The 23,975-nt window shown below is 41.7% G+C and overlaps 1 protein-coding gene across 1 annotated transcript; it reads left to right on the forward strand.

Moving 5' to 3' along the window:
* Positions 1-2,367: 2,367 nt before the first annotated feature.
* TNFSF10 (TNF superfamily member 10) lies at positions 2,368-23,743 on the forward strand. The gene is made up of 5 exons (XM_004621354.2): positions 2,368-2,640; positions 12,481-12,618; positions 16,063-16,105; positions 19,300-19,401; positions 21,427-23,743. The coding sequence occupies exons 1-5, from the start codon at positions 2,413-2,415 to the stop codon at positions 21,852-21,854; spliced, it is 939 nt and encodes a 312-aa protein (XP_004621411.2). The 5' UTR covers positions 2,368-2,412; the 3' UTR covers positions 21,855-23,743.
* Positions 23,744-23,975: the final 232 nt, after the last annotated feature.

The raw sequence follows: 23,975 nt of genomic DNA on the forward strand, positions 1-23,975 counted from the left end.
GACATTATTCTGTAGCTATTTAGCAAAGAGTTATAGTGGATTAATCTCAGATGTCAGCCTGATAGTCTGAAGCCATAGCATTGTGTCTGGATAAAAGTTTGAGATAAGAATGGAGAATTTTATGAAAAATGTGGGAACTTTTACCAACTATTAGTCTGTCCAGTATGTGAAAATGCATGCTATTATTTTAATAACTTTATTTCATGCAAAGCTTGTCACCAGGTATCAACCTAGCTCTGACTCAGAGAACTTTGTACACAAGTGTGAAATTCTTTCGGTTTCATGGTAATCTATGAGTGCTTTAATCTTTTTGTATTTGTATTTGTGTTTTCCTGGAAACCAGAATCTTAAAGATGACTCCTGGTTAATTTCTAATGTGAAGTGAAGTTTTGCCCAGTGAATATATGTTGTAAGAACTTTGGTTATGAGCATCTTTAAAGCTTTTTGAATATCTATAGAGCTGATATAATGCTTTTGAAATGGTACTGCAGAGTAGTTTTGTCATGTTAAATGAGATGATTGGTAACTAGTGTCCAAACTTGGGAGATCATGTTGTACTAAGTTCAGTAATATAGTTCAAACTTGTGGGATGACTATAAAGAATATAAGTGTATATAGATGTATGTCTTAAGTCAGAAAGATAATGGATGCATCTGATGTTGGGGGGGCCCATGGGTGACTTATGTGAAGCGGGGAGGAGAAAGACGGTCACTTTCTCCCCATCTGCCTCTACCACCCAGGACCCAGGGTTACCGGGTTCTTGTCAACCTAGCTCTGACTCAGAGAACTTTGTACACAAGTGTGAAATTCTTTCTGTTTCATGGTAATCTATGAGTGCTTTAATCAGAAAGCAGAAAGGAATTTCAAGAGTAGACAAGCAGTGAAGTAAAACAGGTTTTACTTGGAGGGTTTTAGGTGTGGAGGGAGGAGTGAAAGAGAGTAAAGCGCTCAAGAGAGAACGTGGGCTTCTCCAAGGGCAGAGAGAGAGCCCTACACACATCCCAGCATTAGACACTAAAGCATAAAAGTCCACATCTCAAGAGGGGAGATTTGGGAGACACATGTGCTTGAGCGACACATGTGCTCGGTCACATGGGTGCAAGCAGCACATGGGCTCGGGCAGCATACGTGCTCCCTTCCTTTGTTTAAGGTGTCTTTTGTAGGTTTTTCTCGGGTTGTCTTGATCTGGAGTCATCTCAGGGCTGGATCACATTTTAATCAGATTAAGGGAGAGGTCGGAGGGTTTGAGGAACTTCTGGGAAGGGGTCCAACCTCCTCCAGGTCTGCTAAAGGTCTTATCAGGTCAGTTTCCTATATCCACAGGGTGGATCAGTTTTAGAATTTTCCTCCCAAAAGTTCTGTTGACTTAAATTTTGTTGCTGAGGGCCCTTCCAGTCTACCTGCGTACATCAGAATGGCCAGAAGTTTGCATCCTCACGCTGACTGTAGGTATTAATTCACCATGAGCCACATCTCCAGGTCCACACTTAATAGTTTTCTCCTGACCTGAGCAATTATTACCACTGATGGGTGCATATTGGAGAGGGTGTGGAGCTCAGGATTGGGGTGAATTGTATGTATTGGGGTTCTGTTGAAAGCTTTACATTTCTTGGGGTTTGTTGTTGTTGTTGTTGTCGTTGAGGGGGCACACCCAGTGGTGCTGAAAACTTTACATTTCTTATTTATTCTTGTGCTTGTGTATAACAGTTACAGTCCGGTGCGTTTTCTTTTTTTAAATTATTCTTTTTTTTTTTTACTCTTTTGTTTGGTTTATCACCATATTTCTTGTTTTGCTTTTTAGATTTTTATTAAGGCCACATTACAGCCTGTTTAAATGATCATACTACTTTGGGATGCCATTCTTAAAGTCCTTTCCTCATCCCAACCATCCTACCGCACAGGACAGCGCTACTGGCGCTCTGAATAATGCCACAGCCAGCAGCCCCTAAGAATCAGACAGGCTGACACATCAGGAAACACCGGCTTGGTTGGATCCAGGCGGATCCAGGCCTGATTGTCTGACGCCCCACCAACAAGCCCCAAACAATGACACCGGCCAGGCTGCAGAGCAGCGGTGTCAGGCTGAAGTTAGATAACCAGGAACTCTCTTCCAGAACCACCTGGCCTCCGAGCACAGCCAGATCCCGGGTCTGACCCAGTGGGAGAGCTGGCTCGGAGCCGGGACCAGCCGTGGGAGGAGGCACCCGCGAGACCCACAGGCCCTGCGCTCCAGGAAGCTGCTGCAAGGCGGGAGATTTCAGTTTTCAGGTTCCACACTGCCAAGGAACCTGGCAGTGTGGAACTGCCTGGTTCCACACTGCCTGATCCCTGACATTGTGAGAAAGTGTCAAGCTTGCCCTCGGGGGCTCTTCTGCATGCTGTTTCAGTTTCGCTTTTTCTTTTACAAAGTAAATGAAACTCAAGAAGGACCCACCCCTACTCTCCGGATCCCAGAGCTCAGCCTGCAGCCGGGCTCAGACTGTGGCCGCCAGACTGACCGCGAGGACCATGGCCGTCATGCAGATCTCCGAGGGGCCCAGTCCTGCGCAGACCTGTGTGCTCATCCTGATCTTCACGGTGCTCCTGCAGTCCCTCTGCGTGTCCGTGACATATGTGTACTTCACCAATGAGCTGAAACAGGTAAGTCCAGTGCGCAGGGTCCTGCTCTATCCCCGCCTTTGGCGACCCTCCCATAATCTCTGTCATGCCTGTCTCTTCTGTGAAGATGGAACATAGACACTGCTCCTTTCTTTTCCTTCCCGAGACCTTAACTGCTAATGCCTATGATTACCGAGGATTTTGCATTAAATATATATATATGTCCATATATACATATACATATATATGTATATATATATATATATATATATACATGCACAGATTGTGGAACTGTGTGAACCAAATTCAATGAATTGAACTAGCTCTGCCAGTTACTAAGAGAAAAGGCAATAAAACTCCCTGAGGTAGTTTTGTCTTCCCGGGTATATGTGTATATAATATTAACAATGGTTATTCTGTGAGTGCTTTCTGCTCAATGCTTTGTGATTCTTAACTCTAATTCTTAGGCATGAAAGCAGCTCCCCCAGGGCAGGACTATGTTATTACAAAGTTCCCACATACTGGAGTGGGGGAAAAGGGGGGAGGCAGATTCCCTAAATTCTTGTATGAATAAACAGATCACACAAAACTAGTGGAATTATTAGTCCACAGAGAGCAGGAATCAACACAAAGCCAATGCTCCAACTCTAACAATGATGCTATTTCCTAATCTAGTTGGGATGAAGTTTAGTGGACTTCTGAGGCTCTGCAGAAAACTGGACTCGGCTGCCAGCCAGACAAAATATAATCCTAATGTGCTCTTGGTTGATCTGTCAACTACAGGGGTTTTTTTTTATTATTTTCCTCTTTGGGTCACACCCAGCGCTGCTCAGGGGTGCACCTGGCTCTGCATTCAGGAATCACTCCTGGCGGTGCTCAGAGTACCATATGGGATGCTGGGAATCGAACCCAGGTTGGCTGAATGCAAGGCAAACACCCTACCCACTGTGCTATCGCTCCAACCCCTCAGGGATTTTATCAATGCCAGAATCTCCCTCCCATCTTATGCTTTTACCTGACTTCAGTTATTTGCTGGAAAACCATCACATAAATAATCAGACTTTAAAAAGAAGTTAGCAGGTCAGAACCAAGTCTTGAAATGCTATCAGGCTTTTCTTTTTCCCTCCCTTCAGAAATAGAATGGGAGTCAATGAGATCTTTGTTTTGCTTTGCATTTCTGTATTGACACAAGTGAGGAGAGACAGTACTCGTATTTTTCTATTTCTTGGCAACAGATGTGTCAAGGATAATAACTGGGATGTGTCTGGAATAAAGAGGATATTCCAGATGAACTCAGCATTTCATTGTTTATGATAAAATTATCGAGAATAAAGCTATAAAACTACCATTCTGTGCCCATGAATTATCTTGGTACAAATTCAGGTGTATTTAACAGAAAAGATAGTGAAATTTGTGTTTGAATTTCTCTCAATTGCGTAAGCATTTTGGAACTGTGGGAGCAGACTTGCAGGACATCAGCTGACTGAGCTTTTGAGATATGCATACATGCATTTTAATAAATCGCACATTACATACTGTATTCTAAAGAGTTGGAAGGAACCTTAAGACAGGCAGTTTTGGGGTGTATGTGTGTGTGTATGTGTGTGTGTGTGTCTGTGTTTTATTATCATTCAGGTAACATGTTTGCAAGAAAGTTAAAAGTTATGGTATTTATGTAAAAAGTTACTGCACCCCAAAAGTGCCCATGAGCCTCCACCACTATCCGTCTGTCAACTGTAGTCCATGAACAGGTAGTTTTGGAAGCAGAGCCAGGAGGCATTGCTCCTTCCTTCTTAGCAAGGTGACCACAGAGTTAACATACTACCTTATGATAAAAATTGCCTCCTGATGCAAAATGCAGTGTCCAAGGTGCCAGACTGCTGAGAGTTACAAGACTAAAGGGTTCAGGAAAATACAACCAGACAAATACCGGTGTTTATCTCTTAAGGAAGTAAAGTCTGAGTAGTCTGTGAAGGGTAAATTGGGTTGTCTCAATTGGTTGAATATTTGCCTTTGGATTATGTAAACTCACTTAACTTACAGGCAGTCATGAAAATGATGGCTACCATAGGATGACCAGTATAATCAGTTTTTCTGTAGGAGGGCGTTGAGTAGAACCTTAGTTTTCTAAGTAAAAACCAATGCCTCTGGTTCTAAAGTCTGAGTGAGAGACTGGAATGTTTCTGTATTACCCAGTTAGAAGCCAACATTTCCTAACCTTTGTTAACTTTGCAGCATAAATAGAGTCTGTCCCTTGGAACACAAGTGGTTTTCTTAATATAGTCCCCTTACAAACTGTCCTAAATTTAGAACTAAATTACCGACTATTTACTAAACTGATTCACACAGTTGTTGTGCCTATGGTCAAGGATTTTAGGTTTTTTATTTTTTTTATCTTTCTACAATAAATGGAAAATTTATTGAAATTCCACAACACTTTTCACTTGCACACATTTTCTTAATTGCATTTTCATGTATGTGTACATAAGTATCTAGACATATAGAGAGGAAGTTTTTGAGAGTTCCAGCAATCTGGGAAAGAGCATATATTGAACAAATACTCTGTGTCATAAACTTTGTAATTTTGGATAAATTACCTAAGTTTCTGAGCTTTAGTCTGTGAAATAGGATGATCATATTTACTTTATACAAATTCTAAGGATGAAATAGGGCAAAGTTAGTTAGTTTGAACCCAACATTAAGTAAGTTCTCATAAACTATAGCCATTATAATTCTGTTGAGAAGTCTCTTGAAGGTAATACTTCTAATGAGAAATTTTTGCAAGAGAAATGAAATTTGATCTTTGTAAGGGGTATGTATGAAGTTTGGAAAAGGATTTTAACATTAGTATTAATTGCTTAATACAGAACACAGGTTCCAGTCGGGCTAACAAACATTTTCAGAAGATAGAATGAGCAAGGGTAGTCAGAATCATGGATTAGCAGAAGTGGCTAATGTTAGATGGCCCAGCAAGTATGACCAATAAGCATGGGGTTGACCTCTGAAGATTCTGGCTCTCTGAAGAAATTTTATGATAAGAGGCCAGGGGCTACTTATTGCTGTGGAATCATAGGTAGTGAGGAAAAAGGAGGAGGAGCCCATTCTCTACCAATTTCCACAAAGGAAGGTTTAAGCTTTTTAAACTTTCTAGAAAATGATTGTCGGAGACTGAAGCCTGGACAATAAAGGAGGACCAATATTTGCATCTCAAAGTCTCTTGTCCAGTCAGCAAAGGTTTCGATATTGCAAATCCCGACTCTGCCAAGGTCTCTAGAGAAGAAGACTAGATATCTGCTGCAACACCCGTCTTCTCTCCGAGCACCTGCAAATGAAGGTAGCACACAGGGCTCCTGCCCTCCACATCCAGACTGGGTTAGCAAGGGGATAGCCCCACCCGAGACTGCAGGAAATTCACACTTTGATGTAGAAAAAATGTGAAAAGGAAGAAGGAAGTGAGACACACTGAATAACATCACAAATCATTCTTGGACTGACCACAGAACCTTTGAACCATGTGTGTGTGTGTCTGTGTGTGTGTGTTGTCATCACCATTGGAGGTGAGACTGCCAAATATGATCATATAAGTAATATACATGACAGGGTTGCATGGCGGGGGAGTTTTCTCTGGGTTTGTAATGTTTAAAAATCTATATGTAGGCATAAAATTATCTATAAGAAAACCACCAAAATGTCCAAAATTGTGATCCCTAAGTGGCAGATAGGATATTCTCTTTTATTGTGTTTTGGTTCAGGGACCATATCCAGCACTGATCAAGTACTACTCCAGGCTTAGTGCTCAGGAACTGATCTTGGCAGTTCTCAGGGGACCAGGCAGCAGCAGGAATGGAGCCCGGACCTCCCAAAGGCAACACACATATTCACTAGGGCTTAGAGCTAATCCCTGGCTCCTCTTTCTTGTTTGTTTTTAAATATTTTATAAATTACCTAGAGCACATATTGCCAAGTATTTACGGTATACAATTTAAGATTTTCTTTTTTCCTTTTTCCTTTAAAATGTTTAATGAAATTGGTAGGCTCTAGCCAGAATAAGAAAAAAAGCACAAATTATTATTATAAGGAAGGGACATGGGGCTGGAGAGCACAGTAGGTAGGGCATTTGCCTTGCACGTGGCCAACCCGGGTTTGAATCCCAGCATCCCATATGGTCCCCTGAGCACCGCCAGGAGTAATTCCTGAGTGCAGAGCCAGGAGTAACCTCTGTGCATTGCCAGGTGTGACCCCAAAAGAAAAAAAATAACTCTAAGGAAGGGTGACCCCAAAAGAAAAAAAAAAAACTCTAAGGAAGGGACATATCTTCAGATTCCAGGAACAATAAAAGCATGATAAAGTTATATTAGTAACATATCTATGTTCATAAATTTAATAACCTAAACCAGAAGCCCAATTATTTGAAAGACATTCTCTGTCAAAACACACACAAGAAGTCAATCTGAACTGATCAATATCTACAAAAACAATTGAATCTAAAAGTATTAAGTTAAGGTCAACTCAGAGAAGCGATCACCAACTACATTGTAGTCGAAGGCCATGTGGGGGAAGGGAGTTGAGGGCTGAATGAAGGCTAGAGACTGAGCACAGCGGCCACTCAACACGTTTATTGCAAACCACAACAGCTAATTAGAGAGAGAGAACAGAAGGGAATGCCTTGCCACAGTGGCAGGGTGGGGTGGGGGGGAGATGGGATTGGGGAGGGTGGGAGGGACGCTGGGTTTACGGGTGGTGGAGAATGGGCACTGGTGAAGGGATGGGTTCCCGAACTTTGTATGAGGGAAGTATAAGCACAAAAGTGTATAAATCTGTAACTGTACCCTCACGGTGATTCTCTAATTAAAAATAAATAAAATTTAAAAAAAAATAAATAAAAATAAAAGTATTAAGTTTCCCAGCATCCCATATGGTCCCCCCAGGAACACCAGGAGTAATTCCTGAGTGCATGAGCCAGGAGTAACCCCTGTGCTTCACCGGGTGTGACCCAAAAGGCAAAAAAAATTATAATAATAATAAAATAAAAGTATTAAGTTTTCAAAACAGAAAACATCAGGTTCAGATGAGTCTATTAGTAATCTAATATACCTTTAATAAAAGCATTCCCAGCTCCCTAGAATTTCTCATAGAACAAAATGAAAGAAAGTTTCCCAGGTCTTTCTATGAGTTGTCTCACTCTAATATCCAAACTAGAAAAAAACATCACTAGAGAAGATTTTCTTAGCAGATGTAAAGGGTATGATATTGTTCTAAAGTCTGAAAAGAATGTGAGTGCATAAAACATTGCTTGCACAAGCAGTCAGCTCCTCGTCCTGAGTTTAAGTGGGAGCTAGCATTAGGATGATCTTACTGGAGTTTTTGCGTGTGTTTTTCCTATATTTTCCAGGTGCCTGTGTCTCTAGACTTTTTTAATTTGGGGTAACAGTGGGATCACACTAGTTTGACACACTCCCCCCCCCCAATTATACACAGGGTTACTCAATATTCACTGGGTTTCTCCCTCCCACAATCTGAAAGTATTACTGGAAAACAGAGGCGGGGGAATTGACGCCTGCTCACACCCTCTCAAACTCTGCTCTTAAACCAGTGAAATCCGCCGCTGAAATGCTTAGCCCTGGCAGCTCTCTGCTTCCTTTCGCCACTTTCAGCCACCCTGGCTTCTCATGAACTTTGCTGGGTGCTTGGGTGGCTTTGGTCCGGTCTGTTCGGGGCAGGGGTGTCACTCCTGGTGGTGCTCAGGAACCGTGACAGCAGGGATGAGGCCCAGGCTTGCTGTATGGGAAGCATGCCCTCCAGCCTTTCTCTGGCTCTTTCTCTGGCTCCTAGCCTCTCTCCTGCCTGTTGAGACAGTTTCCAACCACTGCGAAGTGAAAGCAAATTCTCTCACCTCGAAGTCACAGCTTATCCGTTGGACCTAACCACTTGGTAAGTCTCTTCCTGTTGGGCTCGGGTGTATCCAGTAAAGCCTACTTGCTTTTCCTGGAACTCCCCCGCCCTCTCTTGACCCTTGTGGCCAGATCTTCACTGATATTCTAGCACCCCACGCCCAGTCCGTTTATTAGCTATGCTTGCATATTTCTCAACCACGCGTATAAAGAGCAAACCAACAGATGAACGAAATAAGATAAAGTAAACCTTCAGATCTCCGGGGAACCCCACAGGGGGCTCACAGGAGGCGGTGAGGAAAGACGGGCACCTTCTCCCCATCCGCCTCTGCCACCTGGCTGCCGCTGGGAAGACTAGGACTGGGAAAGTCTGCGATGACACACCTTGGTCTCCCAGGCATGGGAGTTGGTCCCCACCACCCGATTTCCCGGTGAGCCACAGACTCAGGCTGGAGCAAGGATTTGCTCTTTGCAGCCTTGCGCAGGGTTTTGGGGGTTCTTATCTCGCCTCACAGAAAAGAATTTCAGGAGTAGACAGCATTGAAGTAAAATAAATTTTATTGGCGGCGGTGGGGCGGGGGGCGCGGTTTGAAGGTGTGGATGGGGAGAGAGTGAGCAAGAGGCAGAGAGTAACACACTCAAGGCAGAACACAAGCTCTCCAAGGGCGGAGAGAGAGCCCCTACACACGTCCCAGCATTAGCTATGAAGCAGGAAAGTGCACATCTGGAGAGGGGACATGCGGGCGCCACGTGTGCTCGGCCACGTGGACACAAGCAGCGCATGGGCTCGGGCAGCGTCTGCGAGTGCTTCCTTCGCTCAAGGTGGCTTTTATCGGGTCTCTCCTCACGATGTCTTAGTCTGGAATGTTCTCTGGGCTGAATCACTAAAGTTAATCAGATGAAGTGAGAGTCTGAGGGTATTTGAGCAATTTCTTTCAGGGGAGAGGTCTGATCTCCTCAGGGTCCACTGCTGAAGGTCTTATCTGGGGTCTTGCTTTCTGTATTGACAAGGTGAGTCACCCTTAGAACTCTCCTTCCCAGCAATGTTGTCGACCTAAGTTTCATTGCCACGGGCCTTTCCCTGTCTACCTGCCTCCATGACTAGGACCAATTCATGGTTGCCAGAAGGGAAGAGGAAAAGGGAAGGTGTGGATCAGAATAAAGCGATCGATTATAGGATCAAAGTTGAAATAAGGTTTTCAGTGGTGAACTCAATTGTCATATGTTCACCGGCTGATTTTTAATGATTTGCACCTAAAACATATTACAATTCAATGTTACTTTGATGAGGAAAAAAATTAACCGGGGTGGGGCTAGAACAATAGTACAGTGGGTAGGGCGTTTGCCTTGCACGCTGCTAACCAGGGTTCGATTCCCAGCATCCAAAATGGTCCCCAGATCACCGCCAGGAGTAATTCCTGAGTGTAAAGCCAGAAGTAAACGCTGGATGTGACCGCAAAAGCAACAAACAAACAAACAAACTAGGACACCAGACAAATAGTACAGCCAGTAGGGTACTTGCCTCGCATATGGCTGACCCAGATTTTTTACCCAGAATCCAGTAGGGTCCCATAACCCCCGGCCCCCACCCTCACTCTAGCCCAGCCAGGAGTGCCAGAAGTAAGCCCTAAGCACTTCCTGTGATGGCCCTAAAACAATCAAAGTAAGTAAACTGCATATGATGAAGTTCCTTCCTTGGAAAAACTCCTCAATTCAGAAGTAAATTGCAAATGCAAATAAATGCTTTCAGGGAACTCAACTGTTCTAAGTAGGGGCAAGGAAATGCTAATTCTGTTGCAAGTCATATTCCCTCTCAGGGGGGCCCTGCTGTCATCTGCACTATATCTACTAGGAGAATTATTTACTCTCAAAATGCAAAAATTAGAAGAAGTAAAATAAATATTTATTTAAAAATAAATGCATGCTTTACGCCAGTGTGTGGAAAGAGTTGCCTCACTGTTAAACCGGGCTCGAGATAGAAGTAAGAAACCACTCTGTCATGCAAAAGCAAGGGATTTTATTGCTAGCTTGAGTGAGGGTTGGAGTCCCCACGGACACAGAGGTCTCAGGACAAGGACCCAGACCCTAGTTTCAGAGGGCATTATATAGCATGTGTTACATACATAAGCCTCTCATTCTTTGCAGTTAACGAAAGACAATTTCCGGCACTAGTCATTGCTGATGCGGCACATGGTGATTGATTGAGCCCACTTGCTGGGCTCAGGAGTTTTCCAGGCAGAGTCTTGGTTGGCTAGTTTCACATTGCTTCATTTCTGGGAAACCGAAACTTTCAGTTCCAGGAACTGAACCTGAGGCCTAGCTGCGTTTTCTCGTTTCTGCTACCTGTCATGGTGTTGCCATTGCTTATTGTGTGGCTCATTTCTTCATCACCTTTTGCACTTGAGAGACCCTGGATGTTCAAGGAATAATTGACTGAATAGCTTGTTACTCTGGCCGGGACCTCTCAGGATCAGTTAACTAATTTGGAATGAGATTGTTCCTTTATGTAAAGGAGCAGATCACCATTAAGTTTGATGTTTTCTTTAAACTTGAAGTTTTCCTAGGTTGAAATAATAAATTTTTTTAGCAGTCCATCGTTTTAACCACTTGGCCAGCTCGTCCCACTAAATAAATAGATTTTTTTTAAGTGCTCATTTTTCTTTTCTTTTTTTTTTTCTTTTTGGGTCACACCTGGTGATGCACAGTGGTTACTCCTGGCTCTGCACTCAGCAATTACTCCTGGCAGTGCTCAGGGGACCATATGGGATGCTGGGAATCAAACCTGGGTCGGCCACGTGCAAGGCAAACGCCCTACCCGCTGTGCTATCGCTCCAGCCCCAAGTGCTCATTTTTCTATTTCTCCAGAGAAAGGTAATTCAGTAGAATTTTACCAGGGAATAACCTTTCATTGAACCTGGTTGTTGTAAATCAAAAGAGGAAACAAAACAACAAAAAAAACAAAGATTTAAAACAACAATACTTCTGACCTTGACCTTGCTTGCTTTTCCTGTTTTTCTTTGAAAAATGAAACAGTTATTGGCTTGAAGTGTTGTGGATGGTACCGTGTGTGTGTGTGTGTGTGTGTGTGTGTGTGTGTGTGTGTAAAATATTAAAACTGTTAAATCTTGGGGCTGGAGCAATAGTACAGCGGGTAGGGCGTTTGCTTTGCACACGGCCAACCTGGGTTTGATTCCCAGCTCCCATATGGTTCTCTGAGCACTGCCAGAGTGCAGAGCCAGGAGTAATCCCTGTGCATTGCCAGGTGTGACCCAAAAAGAAAAAAAAAACCTGTTAAACCTAGTTATTGTTCATCACTGCCATTCAGAAGGCATCTTCCAATGATATGTCAAGTTTGCCATGTCAATAATGATGTGTCTACCTGTAAATTCCTTGCTAGTGTGAACATTTAATGAGCAATTTTCTGGTTTCAAGTAGCAATGAAGTTCTCATTCTGCTAGACAGAGGAGCAGAAATCATAATAGTTCTTGTAGCTGAAGTCTCAATTAAGAAACATAACTTTACTCCCCTACATGCTCCACATTAGCTGGTTTTTAAATTTAAGACCCTGGAACCTAAAGAATCCACTATGTCCTTTGCCCTGATGTTTAAGATGTCCAACCAGAGTGGCATCTCCTCTGTGTCAGATTCTGCTGTTCTTGGAGGAGGGCACCTCAAAGAACAACACAAACTGCTCAGAATTCAAATGAAAGACAGACTCAGACAAGCAGAAGTAATTTGCTTAGGTGCACACCCCGATGGCAGGGGCCATGCAGGGTGTTGGGACCCAGGATCTAAGACCCCACCAATATCTTTTCACCTTATTCAAAGGAAAAAGGACAAATGCTAGCATGCTTGTTTCATGCCATGAATTCATCCAAGGGACTAAGATTGTCTCTCAATTATGTCTCACCATTGTCTGTTGTTTACACTTCTAAATGAATAAAAATTAAAATCCTGTGCATCTTGTATTGTGTTATCTCCCTCAATCCAGTTGAAGGAAAAGTATTCCCGAAGTAGCATTGCTTGTTTGCTCAAGGAAGATGACGGCCTTTGGGATCCAGATGATGGAGAAAGTATGACCAACCCTTGCTGGCAAGTTAAGTGGCAACTCTATCAGTTCATTAAAAAGGTAGGTGGCCTTCCAGGTAACTTCTCTGGCCTGCATAGAAGGTCAGCGGGGATGGAATGTTGTAAATGATCAAGTACTTGACCCCTCCTTTTGCAAAGGAGCAAACAGGTCCAGAGTGTTTCAGTGAGTTTCCCCAAATTTATAGAACCAGACAGAACTCAAACACTCCCAAACACCTGGTTGACATCTGGCCTGGAATTACTCCCAAAAGCTTCTCAGAAATCTGACCTTTCAATCTTATATTGTGGAAAACTAAGGCACAAACTTTACTGGAACAATGTGTTTAAGTTTCCTTAACAAAAAAGAAGATGCAGCATTATTATTTTTTTTTAAAAGTTCAGAACACCACAGAGGCCAAATAATGTCCTTTTATATTCTCACATTGCTTTTCTCCAGATGTAACTCCAGGTTAGTTTCCATATGCATGTAGAGGTGAAGAAAGAGGAAAAAAAGAGGGAAGAAAGAGATTCTTTGGAAATTGAGGATGACAACATCTCAATCTACAGTTAATAAATGATAAATGATAAAATATTATCTATGTATGAAACCTGTTTAAACTGGATCTCTGGCACAATGTGTCAGCAACCACTTATGTCACTCAATGTGACTGGATGATTTTTATGTCAAACTAAGTTGGGTTATTTTTCCCTTTTCTTCTGAGGTTGCTTCTTTGCAACATACACTTTATGAATATTTATCTATTCCCTCCTGGCACCGGTCTGATAAGACCTCGAGGATAAAAATACTCTGCAAGCTATGAAGCACATCATTGTTTTAAAATTAACTAGTGGAAACTCCCGGGTGGGAAGAAGGCGTGACTTGGTTGTGATTGTAAGCTTGTTGCTGTCATTAGGATACTCATTTATAAGCCTAAACTCCCACTCAACCCCGCCCAGTTACTATCTCTGAGGTTATTTCTCTGAGGAATGAATTCAGAATTCGGGGAGTCCTAGAAACGCCTCTATTCTGGGGCTGCCCTGGAACTGTAGTCCAGGTTGGAGTGTCCAGAGCCAAATTAAAGCAACTGTGACTCTAACACCCCAAAGGACAAGAAGCTGAGATATGGGACTCCATAGTCCCTAGGGCTTGGCACCAACCTCACAGGTGGCGGGGGAGGAGGAGGAAGAAATTCAGAACTCCTGGACTGAACGCTAGGATGTGGGGATATAGCAGGTATGGGTTTTGCACCCCCTTTTCCTGCATTCTCTCTCTGGCTTCCATTCTACATCCTGCCCCTCACCAGAGGAGACAGACGTGAGCAGAGAATACAGAGGCATGGTGAGAATCCAAGGAGGAAGGAATAAATTCCCTGTTGGAGGATTGTCATTAATTGAGCAGACTAATTCCATTAAATAACATATTTCCTCATAGCTCATGTTACCTATTTAATCCTCACAATGGTTTGTGGGGAAGAAATTTTATAGTTTTAATAATTAAGACTTAATAGCACAGCGAGTAAGGTGTTTGCCTTGCACGCAGTCGACCCGGGTTCGATTCCTCCATCCCTGTTGGAGAGCCCGGCAAACTACCGAGAGTATCCCGCCCGCACAGCAGAGCCTGGCAAGCTTCCTGTGGTGTATTCGATATGCCAAAAATAGTAACAACAAGTCTCACAATGGAGATGTTACTGGTGCCCTCTCAAGCAAATTGATGAGCAACAGGAAGACAGTGCTAAAGTGCAGTGCAATGATTAAGAAATTTAGTTAAGTCATGTGAGCAAGTTGTTCCAGCCATAGTAATTGACAGATTGGAAATTCAGTTTATCTGCTTGTATATGATTCTTTTATTCTGCCTCCTACACTGTAGGAATTACCCTTCTTAGCTCCTACACTGTAGGAATTACCCTTCTTAGCTCCTACACTGTAGGAATTACCCTTCTTAGCTCCTCTCGCTCTTCCTCCCTTCATTCCATTTCGAGTGGGACTGCAGTCAGAGCAGGGGTGGAGAGGGAGAGAAGAAAGAGAGGCTTAGAGTGGGGGAAGAGGAGGGGAGAGGGAGAAGGTGCTGAGATCCCTTCAATCCCTTCCCACATGCCAGTGACAACTAAATGACAAGAGTCTTGAGCTGCCCCAACCCATGCCACTCTGGGCTGGCGTGGTAGAAGAATTTGCCAAGAGCAAGATGGATGGCTTAAGCAAAAGCTAAGCAAGTCTAGTGAAGTGGATTAGTGCAGTTTTGATGGACACAGTGGAGGCCTCCAAAGAAAGAAGTCGGTCTAGCATTCTTAGGGGATACTCTGAATAGCATATTTTTGGGTGCTTTCGGTGGGAAACTTCTGCTTTCTGTAGATTAGTTATTCCTGGGAGGGGGCAAACAGTGTACCCAATTTGGGGAAGGAAGTAAATAATATATAATATATTCCAAGCTAATCACATAAAAAAGATAAGAAATACATATCATGATATGGATTAACTACAAAATGTTCTGAGCAGATGATGTAGAGATAATCAAATGTGCATAACATAATTTAAGCTGATGCCAGGAAGGGAGTTTTGTGGCTAATTTTAGGAATCCAGGTGGCAGGGGCTCAGGATGCACATCTTGCTGGGTGGTGCTGGGAAGGCAGGCCTGGGCCAGGTCTAGTGACTGGGCTAGCTGGGAGCAATGGTACTCCAGACCCTCCTGCCCATATGTGGTTACCTTAGCCCAGAGGGTCTCAGCCTGCCAGGCCTCTGAGAGGGAGTTAAGCGAGGCATCCATTTAGGGGTTATTGCCAGACTGCTTCATAGGCCTTCAGTCCTCTGAGATCAGGGACTTAAGGCAGAGGGAAAAACAGAGCACTCTGATTTGGGGGTAAGAGTAGAGGAGCAGTTTTAAACAGTTGCAAAAATTGAGAGAACAGACGATTGTGATGGCAAAACCTTGGGGCTGAGGAAGGGGACAGATCTGAACGACTGGGGGGAGTGGAGAGCCCCGGCTTAGCCAGGTCAGGGGCAGCAAATAGCCTGCTGTGTGTGTATCTGTGGGCATCCTGAGAGAGAGGAAGTGAGCCTTATATCTTGTATATCTTAGGGCTCAGATCTGTCCAATAACATAAAGCCCCCAGACTCTGATATATAGTGTACTTGCACACACACACACGTGTAAGAGGAGACCCTACCCCACCACCACCATGCACCAAAGTGAGGTGACATGGTTGCCACATTCATTATCCCCTCTGAGCCTGGGGACCTTTAGGCTGATCTCGCTGGCCAACTGGGTTCTTTTTCCTGTGCTGCCCCCAAGTCACCTGTCAACAGACCTCATCCAGAAACAGTATGATCCTCCCTCAGCACGCACAAACAGCTGCCCCTAAATTCACCGGAACAAATCATTGTTCTTCTGAACTGATAGCTCATGTGGAAAAGTTTTCTTAGAAATAAACAAGGAAAGCCACCCACTTGGGAATATTCCATCAAAAATGTTAGGTAAAAATTAACGAACTTCATTCAATACTATTTGCAGATGCTTTTGAAAACCTATGAGAAAACCTTCACTACAGACCAAGGTAGTATTTTGGTTTTGTTGTAATTTTATCTCAACTTCATGACAAAGTGAATAGTTCTCCACCCTCTTTTTCTCTACTCTCATCCACACGTCTCTCTTCTTCCTTTCTGTTTGCTTCTCATTCCACTTGGTCCTTTGCCTCTCTTTGTATTGACATTTATAAAACTCATGTTCAACTCTATAGCCCACTTGTGCCAGAACTTCATTTCAACTATATCTATGTTTCCAATGTGGATTTTTCTTTCACTTTGATTTTTTTAATTATTTATCCATTTGCCTTCTAATATGTTTGAGGTAAATTGCCTAAGTCCTTTCTAGAATATGACTGGAGAAAGGAAGAGCAGGGGTCCCAATGTTACCCTTCCCTGCTTCTGACAAGCTCCAGGCTCGATGCCTTTCTTGGTGCAAAAGCCCCTCTGTTCATCATCTAGGATTCTACCTTCTCACACTATTCATTCTGTCCCCACACTGTAACCACCTTCTTGTTCATGATCAATAGCCTTCTCTTGACACACTCCTCTCAGTACTATTGGCCATTTTGTTTTCTTTAGTCTTCAGTCTGGTTTATTTTGTTCCTGGATTTCTATAACCGATTATTCTCATCCCCGTCTTCATTATCTAATGTTTATCTCTTCAGAGAAAAAGTCCCTGGCCATTGTCCAATTAACTTTCCCTTTCATACTATTATTTCTAGCACATTTCCTTGTCCATTTTCTTATCTTTCTAGGTAGCTAGCAATGCACACACACATATGTCTTTTGACTTAGTGAGAAAACTTTTCTTAGCACAAACACTCCTCTGAACTCAACTCATGACAAAAACTATATCTGTTTCTCTTGCATTTCTATACCTGGCACCTAATACTATGCTTCGAGCATAGGATATTTCCCCCACCCTCCATCCCATTTTCACTGCACTACCTCGCTGTGCTATTGCTCCAGCCCCTCAAATAATCTTCTTTTACTTGGCAACTAGCACTTTCATTTTCTAAAAGTTTATTAAACATTTTTTAAAATATAAATGCTCACATAAGGGCTGGAGCAATAGTGAAACATGTAGGGCACTTGCCTTGCATCCAGTAGACCCAGGTCTAATCCTGGCCTCCCATAGGTCTACCAAGGACTGATCCCTGAGCACAGAGTCAGAAGTAAGCCCTGAGCACAGTCAGGTGTGGCCCAAAACAAACAAAAAAGCCAACATAAGCACACATGGCATGTTCTGGCTGATTTTTTAAACATTTTTTAAGGCTGCTCTAAAGCACTTTGAATGGTTGTCAATAAATGTTATTTGTTTATTATGATCTAGTGTAATTAGTGATATATTCTCACATATATTATATATTATATAATATTTATATTATATTATATAAATGGATATATTTATTATTATAAATTTATTCTTGTGACCAGAGTTCATTTGTATTTCTTTTGGGAAAATGGAGTGGAATAACAATTGAATACCAGTTTGTAGCATCCCTGGACAATTATTATCATTGCTGTTCTTTTACAATCAGTAGGAACTATTGAAAAATAAATTAGATGATAAACTTGGTATTGCTCTAATTAAATTAGATGATAAACTTGATATTGCACTAATTGATTCTATATAGTGGAATTATCATTATTAGCAGAATTATTGCAAGTGTAGTGTTTCTCTCTCTTTCTCTCTCTCTAAAGGATCAGAATCTTAACTTTTTGGTTGGACATTCTAGTTGGACCTGACCTCTGAGATGTTCATGAATTATAATCCAAGTTACTGCTTATTTTTCATATCTAAGAGACTTTTTCTTCAAAAAAAAAACTTTTATTAAATCACAGTGAGATAGACCCTTACAAAGCTGTTTATGATTGGATTTCAGTCATACAGTATTCCAACACCCTTCCTTCTACCAGTGTACACTTCCCAGCACCATTGTCCCCCAGTTCCCTCCATCAACCCCCATCCCCTACCCTACCCTCTGTCTGCCTCAATGGCAGGCACTTTTCTTCTCTCTCTCTCTCTCTCTCTCTCTCTCTCTCTCTCTCTCTCTCTCTCTCTCTCTCTTTTCTCCTCTTGGAAATTGTGGTTTGCAATATTGATACTGAAAGGTTATCAAAAATATTCCTTTACCTATTTATAACCCTCAGATCTTGCCCAGAATGATCATTCCCACTATTATGGCCATACTGGTTTCTTCTCTATCTTACCTACCCTCAGGCCAACACACACTTGTGGTTAGTTCAAACCATTGACCAGTCTTCCAAACTCCTGTTATCCTTGGCCATGGATATTATTCTTCTACTATATATGCATATATATACATATATATTATACACCACAAATAAATGCACTCATTCTTATCTGTCCCTTTCCTTCTGACTCATTTCACTCAGCATGATACTCTCCATGTCCATTCGTTTCAGGCAAATTTCATGACTTCATTTTTCCTAACATCTGCATAGTATTCCATTGTGTAGATGTGACATAGTTTCTTTATCTTAGGCACTTTTTTTTAATTTTAATTTTTTTATTAATGAGTCACTCTAAGAGTGCAGTTACAGAGTTTCGTGCCTGTATTACAGTTATACAATACTCGAGTATCCATCCCTCAACCAGTGCCCATTCTCCTCCATCAATGGCTCCAGGGTCCCTCCCTCCCTCCACCCCGTGTTATCCACCCCCTCTCCACCCCACCCCCACCCCCATGACAGGGAATTCCTTAGTGTTCTCTCTCTCCTTTTGGGTGTTATGGTTTGAATGGAGATATTGGGTAGCTATCCTGTTCAATCTATAGTCTGCTTTCAACCCGCCTCTCCTATCCTGAGTGGATCCTCCACTGCACTTTTGTTGGTGTTCCCTTCTCTGTCTGAGCTGCCCTCTCTCCCAGCATGTGAGGTCAGCTTCCAAGCCGTGGAGCAGGCCTCCTGGTACTTATTGCTACTATTCTATTTTATATTCCACAAATGAATGCGATTTTTCTGTGTCTTTTTCTTTTTGACTCATTTCACTTAGCATGATACTTTCCTAAGGCATTTTTTAATTAAATATAAGGTGGAGCTGATTGTAATACTAAAATATAGGCTTTTTAATGAAAATGTATTGAATCAACTTTGGGAGCTGCATTTGTTTACAATGCCTGATTGACAACAGCTTTGAATGGCAATGTATTTGAGGAGCAGTTTGATATATATTGATGATTCTTTGTCTCTCTTTCAGAAAATCAGCAAAGTAGTCCACGTTTATTAAGAGAAGGAAGTTCTCAGAGAGTAGCAGCTCATGTAACTGGGAACAGATCAACAAACACAGTCACAGCTCCAAGTAAGAGAAGAAATAAATGTTGGCTTACAGGAAGGCAATGGAAGAATTTATTACAGATAGTTCTTTTAACTTTTACCCGAAACATTTATAAGGCTCTCTACAAAATGTACATTGCTAATCAAGACTCAGATTGACTCTTTTCCACAAACAAGCTACAGATGAATAGCTCAATTACTGCTATGCCCTGAGTGGCCTTAGCAAAATTTTGAGTGGGAGAAATTTGTCACTGAATTTTCTAACCCTCATTTTTGCTTTTGTTCTTCTTTCAAGTAATTTACTTCCATCACAGTCTCATCAAATCATCATTGTCTTCAAAGGGTCTCAGATAGTCATTGACTCTCATAATCTGAGAGGCATTTGGATTATATTAAGTCATAAGAAGTAACCAATCTATAACCATTTTCACTTACAGAAATGTCCATTTCATACCATTCAAACAAACGTGTAAAGTCCAATTTTAAACTGCAAGATGGGTATTCACGTAGTGTTGCAATTAAGCACCTGTGCCTTTTTGCCTGTTTTTGAAGCCCGCTCCTCCTCACCTAAATGTGTTTTGAGCAAATTGCTAAAAATAAATCAACTTCCAATTTCTTCATAATACAAAGCGGAGACCATTGTTAACATATAAACAGGAAAGGTAAATACATATAACACATCTGGTGGATTGTAAATAATAATAAATATTTTTGTTATTAGAAGATATCGTGTTCCAAGTTAAAGAAATGTCTGATGTCAGTTACTGGATATAAAAGTCTTGGTTTCTAGAGAGACAGTGCAAAGGGATGTGGCACGGCCCAGTTGTGGTTTGCAATATTGATTTTAGGTGTGTATGTGTTGGAGGATGGGGATGGGCCACACCAGCAATACTCAGGGGTTTCTCCAGGCTGTGCATTTAGGAATTAGTCCTGGCAGTGCTTGGGGGACCCTATGGGATGCCAAGGATCAAACTCCGGTGGGCTGTATGCAAGGAGAATGCCCAACCCACTGTTCTATCTTTTCAGAGGCAACCCCCGCCCCCCAAGTTGTATCCTTGGCCCTGTGTGTGCCCCTCTCCATTACTGCTGGAAACAGCCCACCAGCACTTTCCAGAATCAGCCCCCCAAACAGTCACATGGGCCCCAATCCCATCATTCCTACTCCCACCACAGGACCCCTTCCCAATGGAAAAAAAAAAACCCAACAACCTTATTTTGTCTTTTCTATTTCTGGCACTTGCTTCTCTAAATTCAAGTTTTAGAAATGAACAGCTTATTCTGCCTATGACTGGAATCCGTGTTATGATGATACGGTTTATAACTCATCAACAAATGCTATTGCTGTTTTATGTTCTTGAAAACAACTCAAGCTAATTTTGTAGTAACCATGGCGATGAACCCGAAGTTTAAAGGAATATCCTATTTTGCGTGGGTCCTTTTACAGCTGAACTCTTTCAGGAGTTACAGTTCTTAGGATCTGATGATCACAAAAGAGGAGCTCTATTAGTCAAACTGGCTGCCCTTTCTATTGTGGGCTAACGATGCCTTTTTCTTGGATGGTGTCTTTGACTCTACATTGCTGAAAGGATCAAGAAAAGGCACAAAGAAGTCTACGGAATATCAACAGACTGAGCTGTAAGGCTAAGGAAGCAGATATCTATATTTTTGTTCCCTTTTACATTGTTTGTTTGAGTTCATTAAGTAGAGGAAGAGGGACCCCAGTTCAGGACAGAAGTTTGGACTGAGTAATGGCTGCCTTCAGAGTGCAGCATGCCCTGTGCTGTCATTCAGACATTAGTGCCAGATGTAGCATTAAGTGATGAACAAGGCAGAGGAAAATAACCAACCAAACAGGTCATCATCTTAAGGGAACCTCCATATCTCTCCAACACTAGAAATTAGATTTTTTTCTGAAATTGGAGGAGCAAGAATTTTTCATATCCAATTGATAATCTTTACAATTCCAACTGAAAAAGAGGCTGTTTTTGTAAAAGAGCTTTGCTTTGTTATGAAATCCGGTTAATTTTCTTTTTCTCTAAACTTTATTTAGGTTCCAAGAATGGAAAAATACTTGGTCAGAAAATAAACTCCTGGGAGTCATCAAGAATAGGGCATTCATTTATGAACAATTTTCACCTATTGAATGGAGAATTGGTTATCCATAAAACAGGACTTTATTACATCTATTCCCAGATATATTTTCGAATTCAGGAAGCTGAGGAAAAGAATGCAGCAAGAAGCAAACAATTGGTCCAATATATTTACAAATACACCAACTATCCTGATCCTATACTGCTGACAAAAAGTGCAAGAACAAGCTGTTGGTCAAAAGATTCAGAATATGGACTCTATTCCATTTATCAAGGTGGAATATTTGAGCTTAAGGAAAATGACAGAATTTTTATCTCTGTCACTAACCAGCACTTAATTGAGAAGAATCAAGAAGCCAGTTATTTCGGAGCCTTTTTAATTGGCTAAATAATCTGCTCAAGAAAAAAACAATTGAACTGTGGAAATAGCTCCAAGAACAAAAGTGTGTGCTTTCCATGCAGGAAGCCCAGATTGAATCCCTGGCATCTATGGTCCCCTGAATTCCACCATGAGCCACTCTCCAACCCTCCAACCCACACAACACTGAACTGGAATGAGTCCCAAGCACCAGGGGGTGTGATTCCCACGCCCAAACGAAACCAAACAATGACGGCCAAGAGACCTTTTGCTCTTCAAGTTGATCACTATCTCACTGTCATCCTGTTATTCATTGATTTACTTGAGCGGGCACCAGTAATGTCTATTATACTCAGCCCTGAGATGTTAGCAGCCTCTCCTTACTTCAAGTTGGTATAGTGTGAAAATATTCTAACATATCTGCAAAAGTAAAGGCAGTTTTTAAATGTCTCTGAAAAAAGACCAATGCATTTGAAGAAAGTGAAATTGTCAAAAAGACATTTCAGTGCTCCTCCTGATACCAGCCTGCCAGCAGAAACTTACAAGATGCTCTCACCGAGCACTGTGCAACAATGTCATCTTGGCAAGATTCCCGAAGGGACAACGAGCCATCACTTAAACAAGCCATTTTTAAGTAGTATATCATATTGGTTGTTTCCAGTTTGTCTCCAAAGGCAGCAGGCCCAAAGCTGAAAGGGCACCACCGAAAGGTGATAATCTTGGAGATGATCCTCTGTGAGGATATTCAAGTTACAAAGGGAATGTGCATTGTACAGTGTTGCAGGAGTTATTGGACTTGGCAGAGTAGTGAAGATCCACACATAATAGTATTTTATGAAAAAAATCAAAACAAAAACAAATTAACAGTTCTGTTCAGTGAATAGAAACATATTTCTATTGCTGAATGAGTTTTTGCTACCGGGACTCAAGTTGTCTGAAAGCGCTGATGATGGTTTTGAGGGTGAGCGATCAGAAATCAGAGAATTTGTTCTCATGTGAGCAGCAGGAGAGATGGCAAAGTGGAAATGACAAACAGGTAACTATAGGAAATCATCAAACAAGGATCCCACTCCACTTCCACACACATACACATCTCACCCTCCACCCAAGGTCTGCTTGAAATTTCCTGGTGTCTTTGCCCCCTCAGTAATTGGTTTGTGTGTCCTAGCCATGACCCAGAACATTTAATTTTCCGTTTTAAAAAACTAGTTGGTGAAAAGAATTTGTTGTAGTACATGTTGAATTTCCTCTCTTATCCCTAAACGTGTTTCTAATTATACTCTGTGTTTGTTTGCTCAAGTGTTCATTTGGTCAAATACAGGTTGTATTTTTAAATAACATTAAAATGTAAATTTATAACATGACATAGTTACCTGATTCTCCAAACTCCTTATCTTATTTTCCCCATACCAGTAAGCAAGTTCTTACATCCTAAAAAAAATTGATTTATTTGTTAATCAATTTTTTTGTGTCTTGTCTCCTCTTACTAGAATGTCAGCAAAGAATACTTAATCCTGTTTGCATGTGTCTTTCCACTCCTTAGAAAGAATGTCTGAAGGTCATGCCACATGCCCCGTTCCTCCAGCACCCCAGGCTGTGGCTCTGGGGCCCCCAGCACTACCAGGTCAGAGCAGCTCCTCATTGCTGGGCCCTTGTACTGAGCCATCAGGCCTGCACAGCCTGGCTGAAAGGAAAAATACCTAAACACAAAAATCACACAAAATTGATCTGTAAATGGTTGATTGAATAGCTAATCAAATGAGGAAAAAAATCTACAGAAAAAAAAATCTTTGAAGAATTTTAAAAACCAATCTCATTGTGGAAAAAAGTGGTCTGTAAACCACAATTTAGAATATCAAGGGAAAGATTGAAATGGGTGATGACATGTCATCTAGTGACTGAAGAAAATATTCATTTTAACCTGCATTTTATACTGTTTTGTAAGTATTACTTTTCTAAAATAAACATTTTTTTTAAAAGTGTCAAACCATGTAGTGTTTATCTCGAACATTTGTTTTATAGTACCAAGAAAAATAAAATTAGGAAAAAGACATCTTATATCTTTTTTCTTTGTTCATTTATTTTTTTTACTTTAAAATTTTTTTAGTTACCACGATTTACAATATATTAATGATAGTGTGTCATGCACAC

The sequence above is a fragment of the Sorex araneus genome, chromosome 2 (assembly GCF_027595985.1).
Source record: "Sorex araneus isolate mSorAra2 chromosome 2, mSorAra2.pri, whole genome shotgun sequence".
Lineage (NCBI taxonomy): Eukaryota > Metazoa > Chordata > Mammalia > Eulipotyphla > Soricidae > Sorex > Sorex araneus.

What these genes read in the sequence shown, in the direction of transcription:
- TNFSF10 (XM_004621354.2), top strand. Translation starts at nt 2,413, where the DNA reads ATGAAACTCAAGAAGGACCCACCCCTACTCTCCGGATCCCAGAGCTCA. An exon ending in TCACCAATGAGCTGAAACAG is followed by an intron (nt 2,641 to 12,480) that starts GTAAGTCCAGTG and finishes CCCTCAATCCAG; the next exon opens with TTGAAGGAAAAGTATTCCCG. An exon ending in TCTATCAGTTCATTAAAAAG is followed by an intron (nt 12,619 to 16,062) that starts GTAGGTGGCCTT and finishes TACTATTTGCAG; the next exon opens with ATGCTTTTGAAAACCTATGA.